This window comes from Ictidomys tridecemlineatus, chromosome 1 (assembly GCF_052094955.1).
Source record: "Ictidomys tridecemlineatus isolate mIctTri1 chromosome 1, mIctTri1.hap1, whole genome shotgun sequence".
Classification (NCBI taxonomy): Eukaryota; Metazoa; Chordata; class Mammalia; order Rodentia; family Sciuridae; genus Ictidomys; species Ictidomys tridecemlineatus.
Genome location: NC_135477.1, coordinates 54,142,415 through 54,166,523, shown reverse-complemented (window position 1 = coordinate 54,166,523; position 24,109 = coordinate 54,142,415). Strand labels below are relative to the sequence as shown.

The 24,109-nt window shown below is 32.4% G+C and overlaps 1 protein-coding gene across 1 annotated transcript in view; it reads right to left on the bottom strand.

The window, feature by feature from the left end:
* The window catches only part of Ctnna3 (catenin alpha 3), a 1,639,810-nt gene that overhangs the window by 1,175,699 nt on the left and 440,002 nt on the right, over positions 1-24,109 (bottom strand). The window contains exon 7 of the mRNA XM_078041358.1: positions 14,975-15,178. Within this exon, the coding sequence (XP_077897484.1) occupies positions 14,975-15,178 (204 nt within the window). The remainder of the gene's footprint in view (positions 1-14,974; positions 15,179-24,109) is intronic.

The following is a 24,109-nucleotide window of genomic DNA, read 5'->3' as shown; positions in this document are numbered from 1 at the left end:
TCCTCTCAAAGAGAAATTAGGAAAACTACTCCATTCACAATAGCCTTAAAAAAAATAAGATACTTGGGAATCACCTTAACAAAAAAGGTGAAAGACCTCTACAATGAAAACTAGAGAACATTAAATAAAAAAATTGAACAAGACCTTAGGAGGTAGAAATATCTCCCACGTTCTTGGATATGCAAAATTAATATTGTCAAAATGGTCATACTACCCAAAGCGCTATACAGATTCAATGCAATTTCAATTAAAATTCCAATGTCATTCCTTATAGAAATAGAAAAAGCAATCATAAAATTCATTTGGAAAAATAAGAGACCCAGAATAGCCAAAGCAATCCTTAGCAAGAAGAGTGAATCAGGAGGCATCACAATACCAGACCTTGAACTATACTGCAAAGCTATAGTAGCAAAATGGCATGATATTGGCACCAAAATAGACATGTATATCAATGGTACAGAAAGAGGACACAGATACCAACCCACATAAATACAATTATTTCATACTAGACAAAGAAGCCAAAAACATACACTGGAGAAAAGATACGCTCTTTAAAACTGGTACTGGGAAAACTGAAAATTCATAGGAGCAAAGTGAAACTGAACTTCTATCTCTCATCATGCACAAAACTCAATTCAAAGCAGATCAAGGACCTGGGAATTAGACTAGAGATCCCGTGCCTAACAAAGGAAAACACAGCCCCAAATCTTTATCATGTCAGATTAGACCCCAACTTCCTTAACAAGACTCCTAAAGTGCAAGAAATAAAATCAAGAAGTAATAAATGGGATGAATTCAAACTAAAAAGCTTATTCTCAGCCAAAGAAAGAATGAGGTGAATAGAGAGCCTACATTTTGGGAGCAAATTTTTGCCACATGCACGTCAGATAGAGCACTAATCTCCAGTATATATAAAGAATTCAAAAAACTTAACACCAAAAAAATAAACAATCCAATCAATAAATGGGCAAAGGAACTGAACAGACACTTCACAGAAGATACACAATCAATCAACAAATATATGAAAAAAAATTCAACATTTCTAGTAATTAGAGAAATGCAAATAAAACTACTCTAAGATTTCTCTCACTCCAGTCGGAAGGGCAGCTATTAAGAATACAAACAACAAAAAAGTGTTGGTGAGGATGTGGAGGAGAAAGCACACTCATACATTGCTGATAAGACTGCAAATGGGTACAATCATTCTGGAAAGCAGTATGGAGATTCCTTAGAAAACTTAGAATCAAATCACCATTTGACCCAGCTATCCCACTCCTTGGTCTATTCCCAAAGAACTTAAAATCAGCATACTATAGTAATGCAACCACACCAACATTTATAGCAGCTCAATTGGAAGCAACCTCGATGCCCCTCAGTAGATGAATGGATAAAAAAAATCTGTAGTATATATACACAATGGAGTATTACTCAGCATTAAAAGAGAATAAAATAATGGAATTTGTGGGTAAATGGATGGAATTGGAGGATATCATACTAAGCAAAGTAAGCCAATCCAAAAAACCCAAGGCCAAATTTTCTCTCTGATAAGTGAATGTTGATCCATAATGGAGGAGGGCACGGGGAAAATGGAGGAACTTTGGGCACAAGGAAGGAAGGGGCAAAAAAAAAAATGCATAATGTGATGGACATCATTACCCTAGGTACATATATGACTGCATAGATGGTGTGATGCTACATTGTGTACAGAGAAATAAAAAGTTATGCTGTAATTGTACGGAACGAATCAAAATGCATTCTGCTGTCATATATACTTAATTAAAATAAATGAATTAAAATTAAAAAAGAGTAATCTGAAAGAAAGAGGTTGGCCAAGGGCAGAAAATGCTATATAATTTACTTATTTGTTACATGTATTGACTGGAAATATATAAAGGCTGCCCAGATGGGCACAAACAAAACAACAACAATGACAAATGCAAACAAATTTTAAAGGAATAAAACTATCCCTATTCATGCATGGCATGATTGTATACATAGGAAAATCCAAAAAAAAAAAAAATCTACCAAGAAAAATCCTTGAACTAATAAGTGATTTTAGCAGTCATAGAATATAAGATTAACATATAAAAATGAATTTATTGTTATATATTAGCAATGAATATGAGAAAGTTAAAATAAAAATACAGCACCATTAACAATACTTGAAAAAAAATAAAACAATTAGGTATAAGTCTAACAAAACATACAGGATTTCTATGCTGAAAATTACAAAATATTGATGAAAAAAATCAAAGATCTAAATTCATAGAGACATACCATGTTCATCAATCTGTGAACATACAAAAGATACCAATTCTACCAAATTATATATAGACTTTTATAATTTTTATCAAATCAAGGCAAAAATTTTTATGGCAGAAAATATTATTCTAAATTTACATTGTTTATATCATTCACAGGAAAATGAGCTAAAATAGATTAAAACAACTTTGGAACATAAAGAGAAAGTAGGAGAATATTAGATAGCTACAGCAATCAATACTGTGTGGTAATGGACATAGGACAGGCAAATAATAAAAAAAAAATAGTTCAATTGAATGGGTTCAAGAACACAGAAATAGCCCCATACTAGTACAATTTTTGATAAAGTTATGAAAGCAATTCAATGGGGGAAGAACAATCTTCCATACAAATAGTGTAGGAGCACTGAATATCAATAGACAAAACTCATGAATTTGGAGAAATGTCTCACACCTCATAAAAAATTAACTTGAAATAAATCATTAAAGTAAGGGCAAATGTATGATGTAAAATTATAAAACATTTTAGAAAAAAAAATTGAGGCCTAGTAGATAAAAGGGAAAAAATGATAAAGCTGACTCCATAATCTACATACTGAAAGAAAATATTTACAAATCTCATTTCTCATGTATAGAATATATAACAAACTCTCAATAATTAACAGTAAAATACAAATAATGAAACTAGAAAAGTGGCCTCCCAAAAGTCACAAGTCATTTTCACTGAAGTGTATACGTCAATGGCAGGTAAGCACGTGAAAAGATATTTGACATCACTAATTATCAGAATTAACATCATGGTAAGATACACATAGATCAGTACAGATAAAATAAAAGTGGATATAGTAAATGATGATCAAAGTATTGATCACCTAAGTACATTATTGAGAATGTAAATAGTACAGCTGCTCTGGAAAATAGTTCCATGGTTTCTTAAAAACCAAACATTACATACCATATAACCTAGCTATAACAATTCTGGGCATTTATACTAGAGAAATAAAAACTGACATCCACACAAAAACTTATATTTAAGTATTCACAGAAACTTTGTTTTGCTGTTGTTATTGTTTGTACCAAGGATTAAACCCAGAAACCCTTAACCCCTGAGCCACATCCCCAGACCTATTTTATATTTTACTTAGAGACAGGGTCTCACTGAGTTGCTTAGGGACTACCTAAGTTGCTGAGGTTGCTTTGAACTCATGATCCTCCTGCCTCAGCCTCTCAAGCTGCTAGGATTACAGGAATGTGCCAATGTACCCAGCTCAGAGACTTTATTTGTAATAGGCAAAAAAATAAAAACAACCAAATGTCCTACAAAAGCTGAATAAGCTATGCACATTCATACCATGGAAAACTACCTGCAATTAAAAAAAATTATTAGATACATACAACAACTTGGATGGATCTCTATGACATTGTGATGAAGAAAAGAGGCAGTCTCAAAAAGCCTCACACTTTATGTTTCCATTCACAAAACATTCTACAATGACAGATGTACTGAAATGGAGAGCAAATCAGTATTGCCAGGGGTTAAGGATGTGGTGTGGTCAGGGAGGAAAGATTATTTCAAAATAAAAAGTTTTTTAAATCTTAGTTTCTAGTCTTTGGGAAACATTCCTGTGACACCATAATAATCCCAAAATGAGAGAAGACCAAGAAGTTTTTCCTTTGGAGTATAAATGGCTGAATATAAAATAAAATCAGTCATTAAGTAGATTCAGTTAACTACAAGCTTTTACAAGGTTTTATATAAAAGTCAGAAACCAAATAAAATGAGCCATCAATATTTCTAACAGAGTTATAAAATTAGGATGAGCTTCTGTTTTCACCAAAGACAACATAATTATCACAAATAGTGATTATCACATCTCTGCTATGCACCAAACAAAAGAATTAATTATTTTTCTCTCTCCAGTTGTAAGCCAACTGCTATACTTAAAGCTTTGCCAAATTTGTATTATCTTTGCATATTCCTATTTTTTTCTGAGCCCCTGCTACTTCACTTAAATTTTCCAAGAAGGGAAACTTAGTAAACATAAGAAGCTGAATGAACATTTGCCTATGAATGTTCTGCAGCATAAATTATATAATCACTTAGTATTCAATGATTCTGATTCAATACCACCAAAGAGAGCAGGTGATCATCAAGTACATTTTGGGAATATCAATTGTTGATCACCTGGAAAAGTTTTAAGTAGCTTGTTAAATCCAACTACAGACATCATTATAGCATAAATGCACCTAAACACAAATAAACTTGTTAAAACAGAATTCTTCCAGAAGGTAGTTTTTCCAGGGTTTTTTTTTTTTTTGGTCTGTTTTCATACTGGACATTGGACTCTTGACTTCTATTATAACTACAGAGCTTTGTATTTTTTACCAGGGACTTAATATAAGATTTGTGGAGATTAACTAAATACAGCCTTTGTGATAGAATCCATTAACAATTTTTTCTACATACTTCTGTTTACTGATATCAGTTTTTTTTATTCTTTCTTACAAGCTGTTAATAACCCTTAACATTGACCTCTATGGTTACTGGGACAGTCTAACTCATTCTCTGTATCTTTTAGACTTTTCCTTCATTTAGTATTAGGATGGTCCCAATCCTTTATGTTCTTGCCTACCAAATTGTACAGTACTCTGATCTATTGCTATGTAAGAAGCCACCTCAAAACCTAGTGGTTAAAAACAGTCACTTTTTATTGTCTCTTATGGTTCCAAAGTTTGGGCTCATTTGAGATTTCAGAGAACCTAGTCTCTGCAGCTGCAGCTAGAGCCACAAGAATTCAGTGGGCTGTTCATACAAGACCACATTCACAGTGCTGGCAACTGATGCTGGTTGTCAGCTAAAAATTCAGCTGGGTACATCAATCAGAATGCTTACCTGTTTGTGGCCTTTCCACACAAGTAGGGCTTCTTAACGGCCAACTGCATTATGAGAGAGACTGTTCTTTGAGTGTTCTAGGAGACTCAGTTGGAAACTGAAAGACTTTTTATGACCTAACCTCTAAAGTCCTAGAATGTCACTTCTGCCACATTTAGTTGGTCAAAAAAGTAATTAAGATCAACCTAGAATTAAGAATGAAACTAAGCTTCATCTTGTGATGAAAAAAAAGATGCAAATCATACCATAGAAGAATAGGTAAAACAAACCATCTTTGTGCCAATTTGTGGAAAATAAACTCTTCCACATATGGAACTTTCTAATATGCCAGCATAAAATCCCAGTTTCATATTCTGCTAGTTAAACACAGAAATGAAAGCATGATGAAATAACTCCAGATATTTCTGACCTAAGAACTAACTAACTCTCTCTCTCTCTCTCTCTCTCTCTCTCTCTCTCTCTCTCTGTTACCTTTTCTAACAGTAGCACTTTTGTGGCTGTAGAAACACAAGTCACTGAAAACTGTGGTGATGACACTTTTTTGTAAAGATCTGCTGTCCATCAGAGTAGCCACTAGTCACACATGGCTATTAACACTTGAAATTTGGTTAGTCCAGAAGTACTATAAATGTAAAATATATATGGAATTTCAAGGATTTGGTACTTAAAAGGAATACAGAATATTTCATTAATAATTTTATATTGATTATCTATTGAAATCACTTTATTTATAGTGAGTTCATTAAAATACATTATTTTAATGTATTCATCTGTTCTATTACTCCATTTACTATGTGTAGTTACTAGAAAATTTTAAAGTTATTTACTTACAGTTTGCATAATATTTCCATTGGACAGTGCTGACTCAGAAAATAAAGTAAATCTTATTTCCCATTATATAGCACCATACAAAACATGGTGGGCTAATTAGCAATTTAGAGGTCACTAACTACATACTCTCTAATTAGGTATCAAGTAACCAAAAAAATACACTGTACCAGTTGCTTATCTGTATGTGACTCTCCTAAACCTCCTTAAGTTCAGAAATAAAGCTACAAATTGGCCTTTGATCCTAAATTACATCACAATGGTAAGAAAATATTTTTTTCCTGATGATTGTACTCAGGGGCACTCAACCACTAAGCCACATCCCCAGCCCTATTTTGTATTTTATTTAGAGACAGGGTCTCACTGAGTTACTTAGCACATTGCTGTTGCTGAGGCTGGCTTTGAACTTGCGATCCTCCTGTCTCAACCTCTCAAGTCACTGAGATTACAGATGTGTGCCACTGAACTCTTCAAGAAAACTTTTTACTATAGAGCCTCACTCCAAATTCTTCTGAAAGAAGTTCAATGGAGATTAATTTATAAAGATAAATCAACAGCAAAGGTGATATTATGAATGACTCATAAAGAAAGATAGTATTAAATTGAAATTTGGCTTGCTTTGAAAGCAAATAAACATAAATAAGATTATATTTATGAAATACTGAAAAGAAACATATTTGCCATTTAATGGTCAGGACAGTCTCAAATCCCACCTTTCCTTCTTCCTGCTACATTTCATCCAACCTGAGATGTATATATTCTCCACCAAGCACACTCCGTGCTCCTGCTTGTGTGCTTCTGCACAGACTGTTACAACTGCTCAGCTGTGTGGTGAGCAACTTACAAGTCCTTCAAAAGCTGGCATAGAGCCCTCCCCTCTCTGAGGCCTGCCCTCAGCTGACCCAAGGAGTTAGTCACTTCCTCCTTTGTGCTGTTATTGTACCTAGTACTTACCACCATTACAGCTTTTAGCATGCTTCATTTCACTTGCTTGTTTGTCAGATTTTCCTTAACAACTAAGACTGCAATTGTTCAGACTAAAATCACCAGTTCTCAGAACAGTGTCTACAGATTTATGGAACCAGAAATTGCAATAACACCGATTGAATTTTAATCCTAACTTTAAATTTTAGCTATCTTTTATGGCCAATATAGAATCTGTTAGCTTAGGACCTGACTTCCTTAACAAGACTCCTAAAGCACAAGAAATAAAATCAAGAATCAATAAATGGGATGGATTCAAACTAAAAAGCTTCTTCTCAACAAAAGAAACAATTAATGAAGTGAAGAGAGAGCATACAGAATGGGGGCGAATTTTACCACATGCATATGCATATCAGATAGAGAACTAATATCCAGAATATATAAAGGACTCAAAAAACTTAACACCAAAAAAACAAACAACTCAATCAAAAATGGTCTAAGGAAATGAGCAGACACTTCACAGAATAATATATACAATCAATCAACAAATGTATGAAAACAAGTTCAACATCTCTAACAATTCAAGAAATGCAAATCAAAACCACTCTAAGATTTCATCTCACTCCAATCAGAATGGCAATTATTGAGAATTCAAGCAATAATAAGTGCTGCTGAGGATGTGGGGGAAAGTTACTTAGATTCGTTGTGGTGGGATCGAAAAATGGTGCAACCACTTTGGAAAGCAATATGGAGATTCCTTAGAAAACTTTGAATGGAACTACCATTTGTCCCAGCTATCCCACTCCTTGGTCTACACCCCAAATTATAAACCTACATGCTACAGTGATACAGCCACCTCAAGGTTTATAGGAGCTCAATTCACAATAGCTACACTGTGGATGCCCTTCAATAGATAAATAGGTAAAGAAACTGTGAAATATATACACAATGGAATATTACTCAGCCTTAAAGAAGAATGAAATAATGGCATTTATGTGTAAATGGACGGAGTTGGAGAATATCATTCTAAGCAAAGTAAGCCAGTCTCAAAAAACCTATTTTCTCTGATAAGTGGATACTGATCCAAAATGAGGGTGGGGAGAGACAAGGAAAGAATGAGGAACTCTGGATTGAGCAGAGGGGAGGGAGGATAAAGGAGGGTATGCGTGGGGAGGAGATGGTGGAATGAGATGGATATATTACCCCTATGTGTAAGTATGACTGCACAAATTGTGTGACTCTCCATCATGTACAACCAGAGAAATGAAAAGTTGTGCACCATTTGTGTAAAAAGACAGAAGGAAAGAAAAGGAAATAAGTTTTGAATGATCTTTACATTTTTATATTTTTAATTCTAATCTGTCTCTAGTATCCAAAGAGTCATTGCATATGGATACTCCCAACTGCTTTACCTTATAATCAGGAGAAATTAACTATGGATAAATTATTTTCCAAAAAGATTTTCAGAAGCAGGGCAGCAGTTCTGTTTGGAAGAAAAATTCCATAACAACTCTTTGTAGGCTTTATTGAAAATTCAGAATTCTGAGATAGGAAATGAATAAAACTCAAGACACACAAATGAAGTAGAATAGCAAAAGCCAGTCCATTGGTTATTAACTAAGACAAATATGTAAAGAAAACTAACAACTCATTTTCACAGAAGACAATAAAAGAAGAAAATAGTGAGGAGATGAGAGGTAAAGTAATGTAAATCAGTCCCTGAGTGATGCTCAGGCCTTCTTTACTCCAGCAGCATGTCTCTAACGTTGTCATCTGGTGTTAACTTCACCAATTATATCATATCACCAGAAGATCCTGTCCAGCAACACATTCAACACTTAACACCAATATGATTTCAACCCACTCTCACCAAAATACCTATGTCTGCCAATATCTTAAAACTCATATATGATAGCTACCCACATCCAGTTCTATTTTCACCAATTATAGAGAAAACACCATGTAAAAATAATTGATTTCCCTAAGACTTCTTTTTCTTTGGAGGGTCCCATTGCTCTGCTCCATCTACTGAAAAATTATTTTATTATTTTATGTATCAAAAAAGATGATCTAAACCTAGCCAAACATGGAGATATATCAAAATCAGTAGAAATATTTTAGAAATATATATCCCTATATTTTAAAAGACAAAAGCTATATTTTCTCTGTTTCTAACGTTTCTCTGGAGTATATTTTTTAAGAAATAAAAAAATCTTATTTTGGAATAGAGCCAGATGTTGATCCAAATACAGGGACTGTGATGAAAAAAAAGTTTCTGAATATTCACACAGGTTTTTAGAAGAGATATACTTTGCAAAATAGACCTTTTAAAACAGGAAGTCTACCATAAATTTAGTAGACGCTTAAAACTCATTTCAATTAATGTCAAAGAGGCTGTTTCTCCATTGCATAGCATATACAATATGCAATAATTTCATTCATTCTTTAAAAAATACAATTCAGCTTTTTTAAAATGCCAGGCATTGTGCTTCAGGCTTATAATAAAACAAACAAAACAGACTTATGATTTGTCTGCAAAGAGCTTAAAGCGGATGAAGTATACTGACTAAAGTGGATTCAAAATCTAAGATTGAAAACATTTCCATAGAAGAAACTAGGGAAAACTAATATTTAGTAAGCACCCAATATCCACTTCCTAATTCCCAGAACCTCTGAATATTACATTCTTCACAAAAGAGACTTTACAGATATAGTGAAGGTGGAAGGCCTCAAGATGGGATAATTATCCTGAACAATGTAAGTAGACCCCATCCATCTAATAATATGAGTCCTCAAAAGCAGAGAACCTTTCCCTGGTGTGGTCAGAGAAAGAGATGTCCTGGAAAGAAGTGACAGAAAAATGCCACATTGCTGGCTTTGAAGATGGAAGGAAGAGGGCCATGAGCATAGGAGATATGAGTTTTAGAAGCTGGAAAAGGCTAGAAAATGGATTCTTCCATAGAGACTCTAGTAAACAATGCAGATTTCAAACACTGTTTTTAACCCAGACGTCTGACCTGTAGAACTATAAGATCATTTGTATGAGTTAAAACACTAATTTTGTGGTAATTTGTTACAATTACAAAATGAATTTTATGTTTATCTATCTCTTACTATAACTATGCATTTATCAATTATTAATTTATTCCAAATGTGAAAAACCATTAAACTTATTTAACATAGCGATTAAGTTAAAAAAATTATAGAGCCTTGCTGTTCTGTTTAAGGAAGTAAATTTATTTACACTCAAATGAATCATGTGGTGATGATGTTTTGAGCCCAAAACAAATATAAACTGCATTCACATCCCACTGCCAACCTGTTCTAAACTCAACACACATAAAATCTGAAATCAAGCCTTGAAGTCACATTCATCTAAGAGATCCACAGATTTCTATAAGATATTTTTTAAATAGTATTTTTAATATTTTTTTGTAGTTGTAGTTGAACACAATACATTTATTTATTTATTTATTCATTCATTCATTCATTCATTTATTCATTCATTCATTTATTTTTATGTGGTGCTGATGATGGAACCCAGGGCCTTGCATGTGCGAGGTGAGCGCCCTAACCACTGAGTCGCAGCAACAGCCCCTTCTATGAATATTAATCATACTTTAAGTTTCTATAGTTGTCTTTATTTTATCCAAAACATCTTTAAGCATTTACTCTATCAATATAGCACAATTACAAAAGCTACTGACCTGAAAGGCAAATTTGGTCCACCAAAGAAGATACAATATTCCTTTAACTAGGATGTCACTCACTTTAAGTACTTGGGTTCTCCTAAAGTATTTGAGCTAATTCTGAACAAGGTTTGAATTCAACTAGTTCCAAGAAAGTATATTCCCTTTGATAAAAACTGATGACAGATTAAAAGAAGCATAATATTTGATGTAAACCTGGACCAAAAACAAAACTTGGAATAAGTTCTGATAATACCCTACAGTTTTCCAGATTTGTTCCTGTTGCTTAATTTTTTTTTTTTTTTTGCCTCAGTCACATTTCCCTTTTATTTGAAAAACAATTACGCTGTTTGAGGAATAGGTATTTTCCAATACCATACATTCATATTTTTACTAGTAATACCTTACACTTATCAACAAAACATTACTATACATAAAAGGGTTTCCACCTATATAAATCACCATTACATAAATTCAGCTACTACTCTACTGCTCTGACCTCTGTCATCAATATCAGTGCAGATCACCTGACATTACCACACAAAATAGGGTTTTCATTTTCTGACACACGATGCCTTCTACAGTAAGCATTACCATTATGCCCAAGAGAACAGAAGACATACACGTTGTACCTAAGATCCCCCAAAGAACAAGCTTCCTTGCTTCTGTGTTCTTCCTTTCCTACGTTCCTGTTCTCACCATTAACCAACCTCACCTTCTTTCCATAATTATCATATAGATATGAAAAATAAATATTAATTAATTGCTCTGGGCACATTGTCATTTTAATTTTAAAAACTAAGAAGAAGGAATCATTAAATTTAATTTTCCTGGATCCAAATTAAAATTAATGAGTATCTGAAAGACTTTGTACTAATGGCCTGAGATATATTTCCACTCTTCTAGACCTCCTATCTAGTGGGGAAGGCAGATAAATACACAGAAATTCCAAATGGAATAAATAAGAAGGGGCAAGGACCACAAGGGAGAGGTATTTCAGTGAGGCTGTACTTTTTTTTAGAAGAGGAGAAAAGGGAAAGTTGGGGATGGAGGAAGAAGAAATCCTTCATAAAAGATGAATAGTACTATAATTTAATCAGTTGGATTCCTATAACCAAGACTATCCTAAAAAGTAAAAATTGAGTTAATCATCTAAACAAGTTATAAAAAGAAAATAGTATTTATACTTTCTCAAATATTTTTAACATTATAAATGAAAAAAATCTCTTTTCCACCTCGAATGCAGAAATTACCTGGTTTAGAAATCAAAATATCTAACATAAGATATTAGCAACATAATAAGTTTTGTGTACTTGACAAGGTTTAATTCTTGCTATGAAAAAAGAATAGCAATGAATAGAAAAATCAGTGGCTTACTTAGTATACTTAATACCTAAACATTTTAAAAACCTCTTTCTCTCTCTATGACAAAATTATTTTTCAGTAATAATCATCACTTTCTTGATATGTTATTTAAAGCAATTAATAATTTTCAAAAGAATAATAAATTTAGAAGTTGTTCAGATTCAAATACTTCATGTATGAAATAAATTTGCATTGACCAGCTTCACCTTCTCTCCATAATTATCATAATTGCAGTTTACACTTTTTCACCATAATTTTTTAAAACTTTTAAATTCAGAACTCCAAATGAACACATAAAATAATAGGAATTGAAGTGACTCAAGTTCTAGCTATTTGTCTTAAAATCACTGTGTAATCAGTTTAAATCTACTCTATTTATAAAGAACACAATGATGAGCTGGTGTTTTGGCTCAGCTGTAGAGTGCTAGCCTAGCACATGTGAGGCCCCGTGACTACATATAAATAAACAAAATAAAGGTATTATATCCACCTACAACTAAAAAAAAAATACAATGATTATGAAAGAATATTTAAAGATGTTCTAATTTGAATTATATATATTGTTAAAACTCAACAATAGACACAATTGTTTAGAACTTAGAAAAGTAAAAGAATTTTATTAAAAAACATCATGACTGATGTTTAGAATTGCTAGTGCTTGGGAACAATTAAAAAAGCAGAGTTGACTTAGTTGATTTTTATTATTATTCATAAATTTCTATACATGACAATGCACTTTCTCAATGATTACACCCAGGGTTGAATGCTTCCATCACTTCACCCTTGCTATCCATAGTTTTTAACTGGAAGTTAGAGAAAGCCATAAATCTACATGACAAATGTTTATTAGGTAAAAGGCCAACTTTAAAAGGTTTTGACTGTGCACAAAGCCCCAAGTATAGAAGGATGTCCCAGGCATGGATTTCAATGCTCTGTTCTCAGTCTTGAGATTCTTAATTTTACCTTTGAATTTGTGTATTCCAGTGGGATAGGAAGCACCTGTATAGGCTCACATGCAGTCCTGCCTCCAGTGACTTCTTAGACAGATTCTCAAACACCTTATCTGCCCAGGAATTACTGCCATCCTCCTCTCCTGGGGGAGGCCTTGGCTAACCTCAGAGTAGATCAGGGCCATGGGGCAGGACCAAAAAGACCTGTGATAGTCTGTCTTCACCTCATAACTACCCATAAAATCTAGGAAACATAATGTTAAATGGCAAATAAAAACAATATTTTCCAGATCAAGAGACACTGTGGAAGTAAAAGAAACGTTTTTTTTCTTTCTCTTTTTAATATGAATGTTCTCACTTTCATCTGATACTAGGCCACACAAATTATGCAACAATTTCTACTAATGTGGGTAAGTGTGCACACATGTGTCTGTGTTTGTATCTGTAAAGAACAAAATAACTATATTTTAGATAAAGTGGATTTATCTATAATCTATAAATTTATATATATATATGTATATATATATGTATATATATATATATATATATATATATTTCTCTATAAAGGTGAGAATAATAATTTTAATACCTTACAGACCAGGCTTTCCAATACAATATTACCTCCTGAATTTCTTGTGACTGATGACTTGACTTGAAAAATATTTAAATAAGAATATTTTATATGTTAAAAATTGGAATAGTTTAACTTCAGACATTCTAGCAGGACATGACATTACTAATATGTGCATTTTATTAACAAAATCTGCTTTAAAACTCTGATTTCTTGACAGTCAAGAAAATTTTGGTCAGAAGCCAAAGTAGTCATCAAATATTAAGAACATGAAGATGCATCAAATGTGTTGAAGTGTCCTCAAAACTCATTAACTAATTTTAGCACATTTCAATTATTCATATAAAAATACTTATACTGAACAATTACAAATCTTTAATTTCATAACCAAAAAGTCATATCCTTTGTGACTAATAATTCTCAAACCACATCTTCATGAACCTTGAATTATGTCACTTAAAATAAGGCATACAAGTTATTCCTAATATAACTCTATGGTTCTGTTTTTAAAAAGTTTTATGATTAATATATAGTAGTACCCTCTTATTTGCTGGGAATACATTCCAAGACCCACAGTGAATATCTGCAAATACAATACTGAAAAGGTATTTACTGTATTTCCTCTACATATATACCTGTGATAAAGTATAATTCATGAGCTAGGCATAGTATGAGATTAACTAATAATTAATGATGAAATCACCATAAAATATACTATAATTAAAGTTATTTAAAACTTATCATTTTTGGAAATTTCCATTTAATGTTTTCAGACTACAATTGACCATGAGTAAGTGAAACCACAGAAAGAGAAATCTTGGTTAAGGGAAGATAACTAACTGTTCAGCAAACACTATATTCAATATTTTTGTGTTCATTTTGCAAATAGCACTGATAATTAATGGAAACAACTTTTATAGACATTCCATAGGTGGAGATACCTACATATAAAAGGAAACTAAAAAGATCTTGAAGCAAATATTTTCCTAAATTTAGGCATCAATATTTATGAGCATATAAAACTAAAAAGAATTCTCCAAACTCCATGGGCTAATTACACCTTCAAATATGGTTCATGGTCAATGCTCATGCAATATTGACTGTTATCCAATACTATCTAAATTCTGAACTCTAACGCCATTTTGTTATCCACCAACTTAATACAATCTGCCACTTTCTTTATTTTCTTTTTATCCCCTAAATTAATGTACAGACTTAAGTTTCTTTTCTCTTATCTTTACACTTATTTAACTAAAATTTAGATACGTCCACAAATAAAACAATCACATGTAAATGTCATTCTGATTCTGATTTCATCCCTAGAAATCTCCCAGGGTTACAGTTCCTTGTGACCAAACAAGCAAAATCTGCTTAGAAAGCCAACCCATGAAAATCACGTACTAATTCATAATTAATCATCTTCTGAAAGCATCTCTCAACATATACTCAAATAGGGAAATGGGGACAGGTATGTAGACAAACTCGTCACCTACATTGTTCATGTACTCTGAAAGCAGGTCCTGAAGAGCCTGGCGAATGGCATTGCATTCTGCAATAATCCGCTCCCGGTGGAAATCCCTTGTACATGAAGAGTCTGCCAACAGAGCAGCCCCACTGATGATGGCTTCAAGGCGTTTTTCTAGTGATGGTCTTATTTCCTCTTCCGTCACTGTGAGTGGGTTCAGGACAATTAAATTCTAAGAGAAGAACACAATTGGAAGGTTGGAACTCAATGGCATTCAATTTTCATGAAAAACAAATATTACTTTGCTTTCACATTTAGAATTCAGATGTAATAATAATGAAAAAAATTCCATTTTTGCTTGTTTACATGTAAGACTTTGCATCAATTATTCTTCAGATGAATGTGATGTGATGTGATGTGATTGTGAGCATTAGTTCTAATGTCAAACAGGCCTGGATTCAAATCATGCCTTTCTCACTCACCAACGTGTCTTGTGCTCTCTGAGCCTCAACTTCCATGTCTGTAAAACTGTAATATTAACATTGTTTGCATCATAAACTGTCAGATGAATGACAATAATGCTTCATACAATGGCACATATTGACTGTTATTATAGCCATAACATTTTAGACGGCACTAACAGTATTTTCATATATATCATCTCATCTTGATCACACTCTGAGGAGGTGGGCAGCAAAGGCATTATTAGTTACACATTTCAGGTGGCGATGAGTGAAGCTGAGGTCACAGAGCAAATAAACTGTGTGAAGTTCAGACAAGTATTCTGTTCTTATAATACCTAAATCAATATTATTTTCATTATGCTTCACTGTAAGTCATAAACTCTAATTAACTTTACCACTAACATATCAAAGAAAATTCTGAATTTTAATTATTCATTTAAAATGTAAAACTCTATCTTCCAGTTGATCTATTATAACTTCCAGCTATTTTCAGCTGTTGGAACTTGACATGGTATTTTTAACGTTATATAAATATATGTCTTTAGATAACAGAAGTCTTGATAATCTATAGCCTATGAAGAAAAGTTCAAGGGTAAGCTGCTATAGGGTCCTTTATTAAACTACATCAAGAGAGAAATCTTTCCCAAGGTGAGGTCTAAGTGGTAACTAAAGAAAGAGTATAAAATACTCTTTCTTCGTTTCTTCATATATAATCTTCATAATGTAAGACTCAGTATGCATCTGTAGACACACACAATGAAGTCATTATGATATTTTCAAAGTATATAATCTTATAAGATCATATACACTGTAGATATATATTAGAGAATTACATGTGTATGCAAATATATATGTTTGTATGTATACACATACCCAATCATATTTATTGCTATACATTTCATTGTGATAAATATGTAGAGTCAAACTAGGATATAATTTGAAAGGCTACAACTATAGAACCAAGCTATGAAGAGAAAAATCATTTCAGACAGAAAAATAATTTTAAAACATTTTGAGAAAAAAGAAGTGTTAGTACTGTGTAATGTTATATATTATAAGACATAAAATATAAACTAGATTATAGACCTGATAATAATATTGGCTACATTTTATTTATTTATGCTTGGGATTGAACCCAGAGGCACTGGACCACTGAACTACATCCCTAGTTCTTTTCATTTTTTGAGACAGGGCCTCACTAAGTTGATGAGGACCTTGCTAAGTTGCTGAGGCTGGTCTTGAATTTGTAAATCTCCTGCCTCAGCCTCTGGAGTCACTGGGATTAGAGGCATGCATCATCACACCCAGTTTGGCTAAATATTTTTTAAAGCATTCAGGCAAATTCTTCCTTTCTTGGCCCTACTTCCTTCCTATTTTTTTTTTTTTACTGCCCAATTGAGTCTCTTGTTTTTCCTCCTTTATATCAACAAACAAATGAAAAATAACATGAAAGAAAATTGATTTTTAAAAGAGTCAAATTTAACTTCTTTCTCTTTCCAGTGAATATTTTTGTTGAAACCATAATCCCAACCAAAGTTTCATTATTCTGAATCTACCTTCATATTTAATTTGCCACTTTTGCTCAAACACAGAAAGTGATAGTAACTGTTAATATGTCTATGGATTTGTGATGATAGGACAAGTTGATCAAAGTTCAAATCTGTTCCTCTATAACTACTGCAAGAAAAAAAAACTAGTAATTTTAGATGTTCTGACTGTGATTTCTACTTAGAAAACAGCCTGTATCACAGGATTAAGTTCACTTTAGTTCCTGTTCAACATGTCATTCTTCAAACTATCCCAGCCTTTGGATTTTTGCCTGCTTAACTTAAATTTAAGAGTTCATATTCTTCAAGCCCATTTGAACCCAAACCATTACTCTGATATCTGACACATATATGTAGACCCCTCAATTCTGCCTAAAACTGTTGTCTTACTCTTCATATCCTAGATAAGTTTTAACTAACCTGTCGTTAGATCAGGAAAAAATAATTTTTTTAAGTAACTTGAATGTTCTGTGAAATATCTTTGGGATTGTTAGAAACCAAATGAAATAAATAATCTCTTCTGATCTAGAACAGCTATATTTTTAAACAGCCTTTTATTATGTTTTCACAGCATTAAATTAATGAAAGATAAACAATGCTATATTTTGGGGATCCCACTTTGTTGAACATACAAAATAGTTTTTCCTTTCCAAGGTTCTGTCCAATATATACACACTCCCTAATACTTGCTGACAGAACATTATTTCTTCAAAAAAGAGTTTGAACTCCATATTATTTTATTGTATTGCTATATTTTACAAGGCAGTATAGCTTAAGAATTAAGAGCCTAAGTCCTGGGAGCAGATAACCTGGGCTTTATTCCTGTCCCATTAGGTATGAATAAAGTTATCCTCAGAGTTGAACAGCTATTATGGAAAATAGAATATGGAAAACATATGTTAAAAACTTAAAAAATAGAACTACCATATGATCCAGCAATCTAAATACTGGGTATATGTACAAAGAAAAGGAAATCAGTATGTCAATGAATTATCTCATTGCAGTCCCATGATTATTGAAGCAATATTCACAATAGCCAAGATATCAAGTCAACTTAATGTCTTAAGTTTCTTTATCCAGATGAATGGAAAAAGAAAATGTGATATAATGAAAAGCTATTAATTCTTTAAAAAAAACAGAAAGAAATCATGTATGTCATTGTAACAACATGTATGAACCTGAAAGATATTATTAAATGAAAGAAGCCAAGTACAGAAAGATAAACATCATGTGATCTCACTTATATGTAGAATCTAAAAAGTTTAACTCATAGAAACAGAGAGCAGAGTAGCAGTTACCTGGGGTTAGATGACTGAGGAGATACTGGTCAAAGAAATCAAAATTTCAGTTCAATGGGAGGGACAGTCAAAGAACTCTATTGTACAACATGATGAATATAGCTAAAAACAATATACTGCACACCTTAAAATTGCTAAGAGTGTAAATTTGAAGTGTTCGCACTACAAAAAAAGGTGAGTTAATGTATATGCTAATTTGTTTTTTGTGAATATTTCAATGCATTATGTTCTACACTAAAAATATACTAAAGTTTTTAAGAAGAGTTTGGAGATAATTTTTTTTATGGTGCTAGGGATTGAACCCAGGGCATTGTACATACAAGACAAGCACTCTGCCATCTGAGCCATATCCTCAGTCCTGGAGATAATCTTATCTAGATATTGTTTTATAAAGTCTACCTGAACAGACATCAGGGTGTGTGACTTAGAGCAAGAAGCAGAGAGACTAACACCTGAAAACGAACCAAAAAGGAATGAAATTCTACCCCAAACTGAAGAAACCTGCTTGAAAGGTAGAGAAAGGTATGAAATCAGAATATTTATCCATTGGACAGGAGTATAGAAAAATCAGACACTATTAAAGAATTATTAAAATTAAATATAAAATCAACAGCACACTCAAAGATAGTTTAAAATATAAAAGATGTATACCACCCACAGATTGGAAGTGTGATAATAGTAATATAAGGAATGACTTAAAATATATTAAATGTTTTAATAAAGAAAGTGTAGTTTAGGTATAGTTGATCATATTTCTTTCATTATAGCCTGGAGACTATCTTTCATAAAAAAAGTTACAAGTAAGGTTATTTTAACCAATACTAGTTATGGTAAAAGGAAAAGATTTTAGAAACACAAATAACTGCTAACCTTTGAAAAGATTGAGATCATGGCTCTGTATGTATTTGGGAGTGAACAAAATGAGATGTCTCTATATATAATTACTTTAAAACATTGCCAGAATATACTATAGAATAAAAAAACAAGGTGGTAAGATGATAAATATACAGTGATACCATATATGTTTAATAAAAACAAGTATACAACAATATTTTAGGTTTTTCTTTGGTCACATAAATGTGTGTGAGTGCTTAAGAAAAGATTTAAAGAATACAAACCAATGCCATAGCAATTGTATTTGGGGGAAGAGAATAAGAAAAGAAACCAGAATGGAGCAGTGGTCAAAGTTTTAATTTTTAAGTAATGACAATTTCATATTACTTATGAAAGCACAAACTAATTAAAATTTAAAATTCTTAAATTTTCAAAAATAAAATAATAATTATGGATCAACATTTAGTTTTTTTGTATTCTACCTGGTAATCAAGTAATTATTTTGAAATCATAAAAGGAAAATGCTTTACTATTTACAGGGATGAATGTGTGATATTAAGTCTTTTATATTAATTAGTTAAAAGGATTTTAATTTTAATATGTTGATTTCACTATTACAAAACATTTGATTATTTTCTACTTTAAAAAAATAAAGATATTAGGAGAATGAAAAAATGAGATAAAGCCTGGGGTAAAATATCTGCAAAAGATATATCTGACAAAGGACTCTAAAATATATAGAGAATTCTTAAAACTCAACTATAAACAAATAGCCCTATTTTTTAGAAGTGGACCAGAAACCTTAATAGCTATCTCACCAAACAAGATCAATGATAGATGATAGACAGATAGATGACATGAAAAGATGATGCAAATTGAAGTTGCAATATTATGCCACTATATACTTATTCGAAGGGGCAAGTAACTCCATATGGTAGGGAAAATTTGCAGCAAGAAAAAATTCTCATTCATTACTGGTGGGAACACAATATATTAAAACAATTTTGGAAGACAGGTTGGTAATTTCTTATAAAATAAAACATACTCTCATATTCTCACCAGTTCTAGTCACCATGGTGCTAGAATTTCTACTATAGCAATTAAACAAGAAAAAGAAGTAAAAGGCATCCAAGGTGAAAAAAAAAAAGTAATTGTCTCTGTTTGCAGATGGCATGATCATACATATTGAAAACCTTGAATATTTCACCAAAAACCCTGTTACAATTAATAAATATACCCATTGAAGTTTCAGAGCACAAAATCAATCTTTAAATATTAATTGAATTGCTATACATGAACAACAAACTACTGGGAAAGGAAATAAATAAAAATTTAATTTATAATAGTATAAAAACAATAAAATATTTAGTAAAAAATTAAACCAAGGAGTTGAAAGATCTCTATTCTAAAAATTGTACAACACTGATGAAAGAATTGGAAGAAGACACAAATGGAAAGATAGTCCATGTGCATAGATTGAAAGAATTAGCATTGATAAAATATCCATGCTACCCAAAGTGATTTACACAGCTAATGACATCTCTACCTAAATTCCAATGGCATTCTTCAAAGAAATAGGAAAAACAAAAAACAATCCTAAGATTCATATGGAACCAAAAAAGACTAAGATTGTTAAATCAATATTGAACAAAAAGAACAAAATTAAAAGCATTGTAAATCCTGATTTCAAAGTATATTACAAAGCCATAGTTATCCAAATAGTATGATCCTGGCATTAAAATAGATATAAACCAATGAAACAAAATTGAGAGATCAGAAATAAACCTGCACACTTACAGTCAACTAATATTTGACAAGAGAACCAAGAATATACAATGGAGAAAGGAAGGACAGTCTCTTCAATAAACAGAGTTGGGGAAATTAGATAGCTTCATGCAAAAGAATGAAACTGGACTCTTTTTTTTATTGGTTGTTCACAACATTACAAAGCTCTTAACATATCATATTTCATACATTAGATTCAAGTGGGTTATGAACTCCCAATTTTTACCCCAAATGCAGATTGCAGAATCATGTCGGTTACACATGCACAATTTTACATAATGCCCTATTAGTACTGTTGTATTCTGCTACCTCTCCTATCCTCTACTTTCCCCCCTCCCCTCCCCTCCCATCTTCTCTCTCTACCCCATCTACTGTAATTCATTTCTCTCCTTGTTTATTTTCCCATTCCCCTCACAACCTCTTATATGTAATTTTGTATAGCAATGAGGGTCTCCCTTCATTTCTATGCAATTTCCCTTTTCTCTCCCTTTCCCTCCCACCTCATGTCTCTGTTTAATGTTAATCTTTTCTTCCTGCTCTTCCTCCCTGCTCTGTTCTTAGTTGCTCTCATTATATCAAAGAAGACATTTGGTATTTGTTTTTTAGGGATTGGCTAGCTTCACTAAGCATATACAAAGAACTCAAAAAATTAGACAATAAGATAACAAATAACCGAATCAACAAATGGGCCAAGGACCTGAACAGACACTTCTCAGAGGAGGACATACATAATCAATCAACAAGTACATGAAAAAATGTTCACCATCTCTAGCAGTCAGAGAAATGCAAATCAAAACCACCCTAAGATACCATCTCACTCCAATAAGATTGGCAGCCATTATGAAGTCAAACAACAAGTGCTGGTGAGGATGTGGGGAAAAGGGTACTCTTGTACATTGCTGGTGGGACTGCAAATTGGTGCAGCCAATTTGGAAAGCAGTATGGAGATTCCTGGGAAAGCTGGGAATGGAACCACCATTTGACCCAGCTATTGCTCTTCTTGGACTATTCCCTGAAGACCTTAAAAGAGCATACTACAGGGATACTGCCACATCGATGTTCATAGCAGCACAATTCACAATAGCTAGACTGTGGAACCAACCCAGATGCCCTTCAATAGATGAATGGATAAAAAAAAAATGTGGCATTTATACACCATGGAGTATTACACAGCACTAAAAAATGACAAAATCATGGAATTTGCAGGGAAATGGATGGCACTAGAGCAGAAACTGGACTTCTATGTAGCTTGAAAATTTTAACTTAAAATGGATTGAAGACACAAATGTAAACCTGAAATTATAAAACTCCCAAGGAAAATGCTCCTTGACACTGATCTTGGCAATGATTGTTTTATTAGATATGACATTAAAAGGATAAACAATAAAAGGGAAAATAAATAAATGGGAGTATATCAACCTAAAAAGCTTCTGTACAACAAAGGTAATAAGCAACAAAATGAAAAGGTAATCTACAAAATTAGATAAAATATTTTCAAGTCATATATTTGATAAAGGGTTAATATTCAAAATATACAAAAATTCACATAACAACATCAAATACTGAATAGTCAATTAAAATTGGGCATAGTACCTGAATAGACATTTCTAAAAAGAAGACAAAAAATGGCCAATAGGATGATAGAAGGTGTTAAAGATCATTAGAGAAATGCAATCAAAATCATGCAATGTAACTACACACCTGTTAGGATGGATAGTATCAAAAAGTCAAGATACAACATCTGTTAAAGAGGATAAGGAGAAAAGAGAATGCTTGTATACTCTTGATGGGAATGTAACTGGTATAGTCCTTATGAAAAAACATGGTTCCTCAAAAACATTAAAACTACCACATGATCCAACAATCCCTCTTCTAAGTATTTAAGGAAAGCAAACTAAATAAGAGACATCTGCACTCTCATGTTCATTGCAGTATTATTCACAGTATCTAAGACATGATAACTACCTAGATGTCTACCAATGAATGAGTGGCTAAAGAGCTCTCTGTCTCTCTTTCTCTTTCTAACACACACACACACACACACACACACACACACACACACACTTCTCTGAATATTATTCAGCTATTTAAAAAACCCTGCTATTTGTGATAACACAATGAAACTGGAGGACATTATTACATGAAATAAGTCAGACACAGAAAAACAAAGAGAATATGATCTCACTTATATGTGGAGTCTAAAAAGTCAAAATCACTGAAAAAGAGAGTACAATGGTAGTTTCCAAGAATTGTGGTAGATATGTTGATCAAATGGCATAAATTTTTATTTATAGGATGACCAAATCCTGATGATAATCTATTGTATAGCATGGATGGTGATGAATATGTTAATTTTATTGTGAGAACCATTACAATATATATGTCAAATTACATATTGTATACCTTGAATATATACATTTCTTATTTACTAATTTTTTTAATTTAAAAATTAAACATGCTCTGATACTCAGGAATCATATTCTTTGTATTTGTCCAAAGGAGTTCAAAATTTATGTCCACAAAAAAACCTGCACACAGATGTTGATAGCAGCTTCATACATAACTGCCAAAACTTAGACACAACCAAGATGTTCTTCAATAGATGAACGGATAAACTGTGGTACATCAAGACAATGGAATATTATTTGGCAATAAGAAGAAATGAGCTACCAAGATACAAAAAGACATTGAGTAAAATTAAATACATAGTAGTTACTAAGTTAATGAAGGTAATTAGAATTTTCTATATCCTCTATTATTACAACTATATGACATTCTATAAAAGAAGAAAAAAAATATAGAGACAGTATAAAGGTCAGTGGTTGTCAGAAGGTAGTGAGAGGAAAAGGAATGAACAGGTGCAGAACCAAGGACTCTAGGACAGTAAAAATATTCTAAATGATAATATAATGATAGATGTACACCATTATACATTTTTTCAAAACCATATATGTATAATATATAATACCAAGAATGAACCTTAATGCTTAATGTAACCTATGAAGTTTCACTGTAATGATCTGTAAATGTAGGTTCATCTCTTTACTATTCTGGTAGAATATGTTGATAATGGGAGGCCATTTATATGCAGCAGCAGGGGATATATGGGATATCTCTATAACTTCCTCTCAATTTTACTATGAATCTAAAATTTTCTTAAAAAAATGAAGTCTTAGAAAAATGATGAGAAAACAAAGACATATCACCTTAAAGTACCAGGGTTATCTTTCAGTGG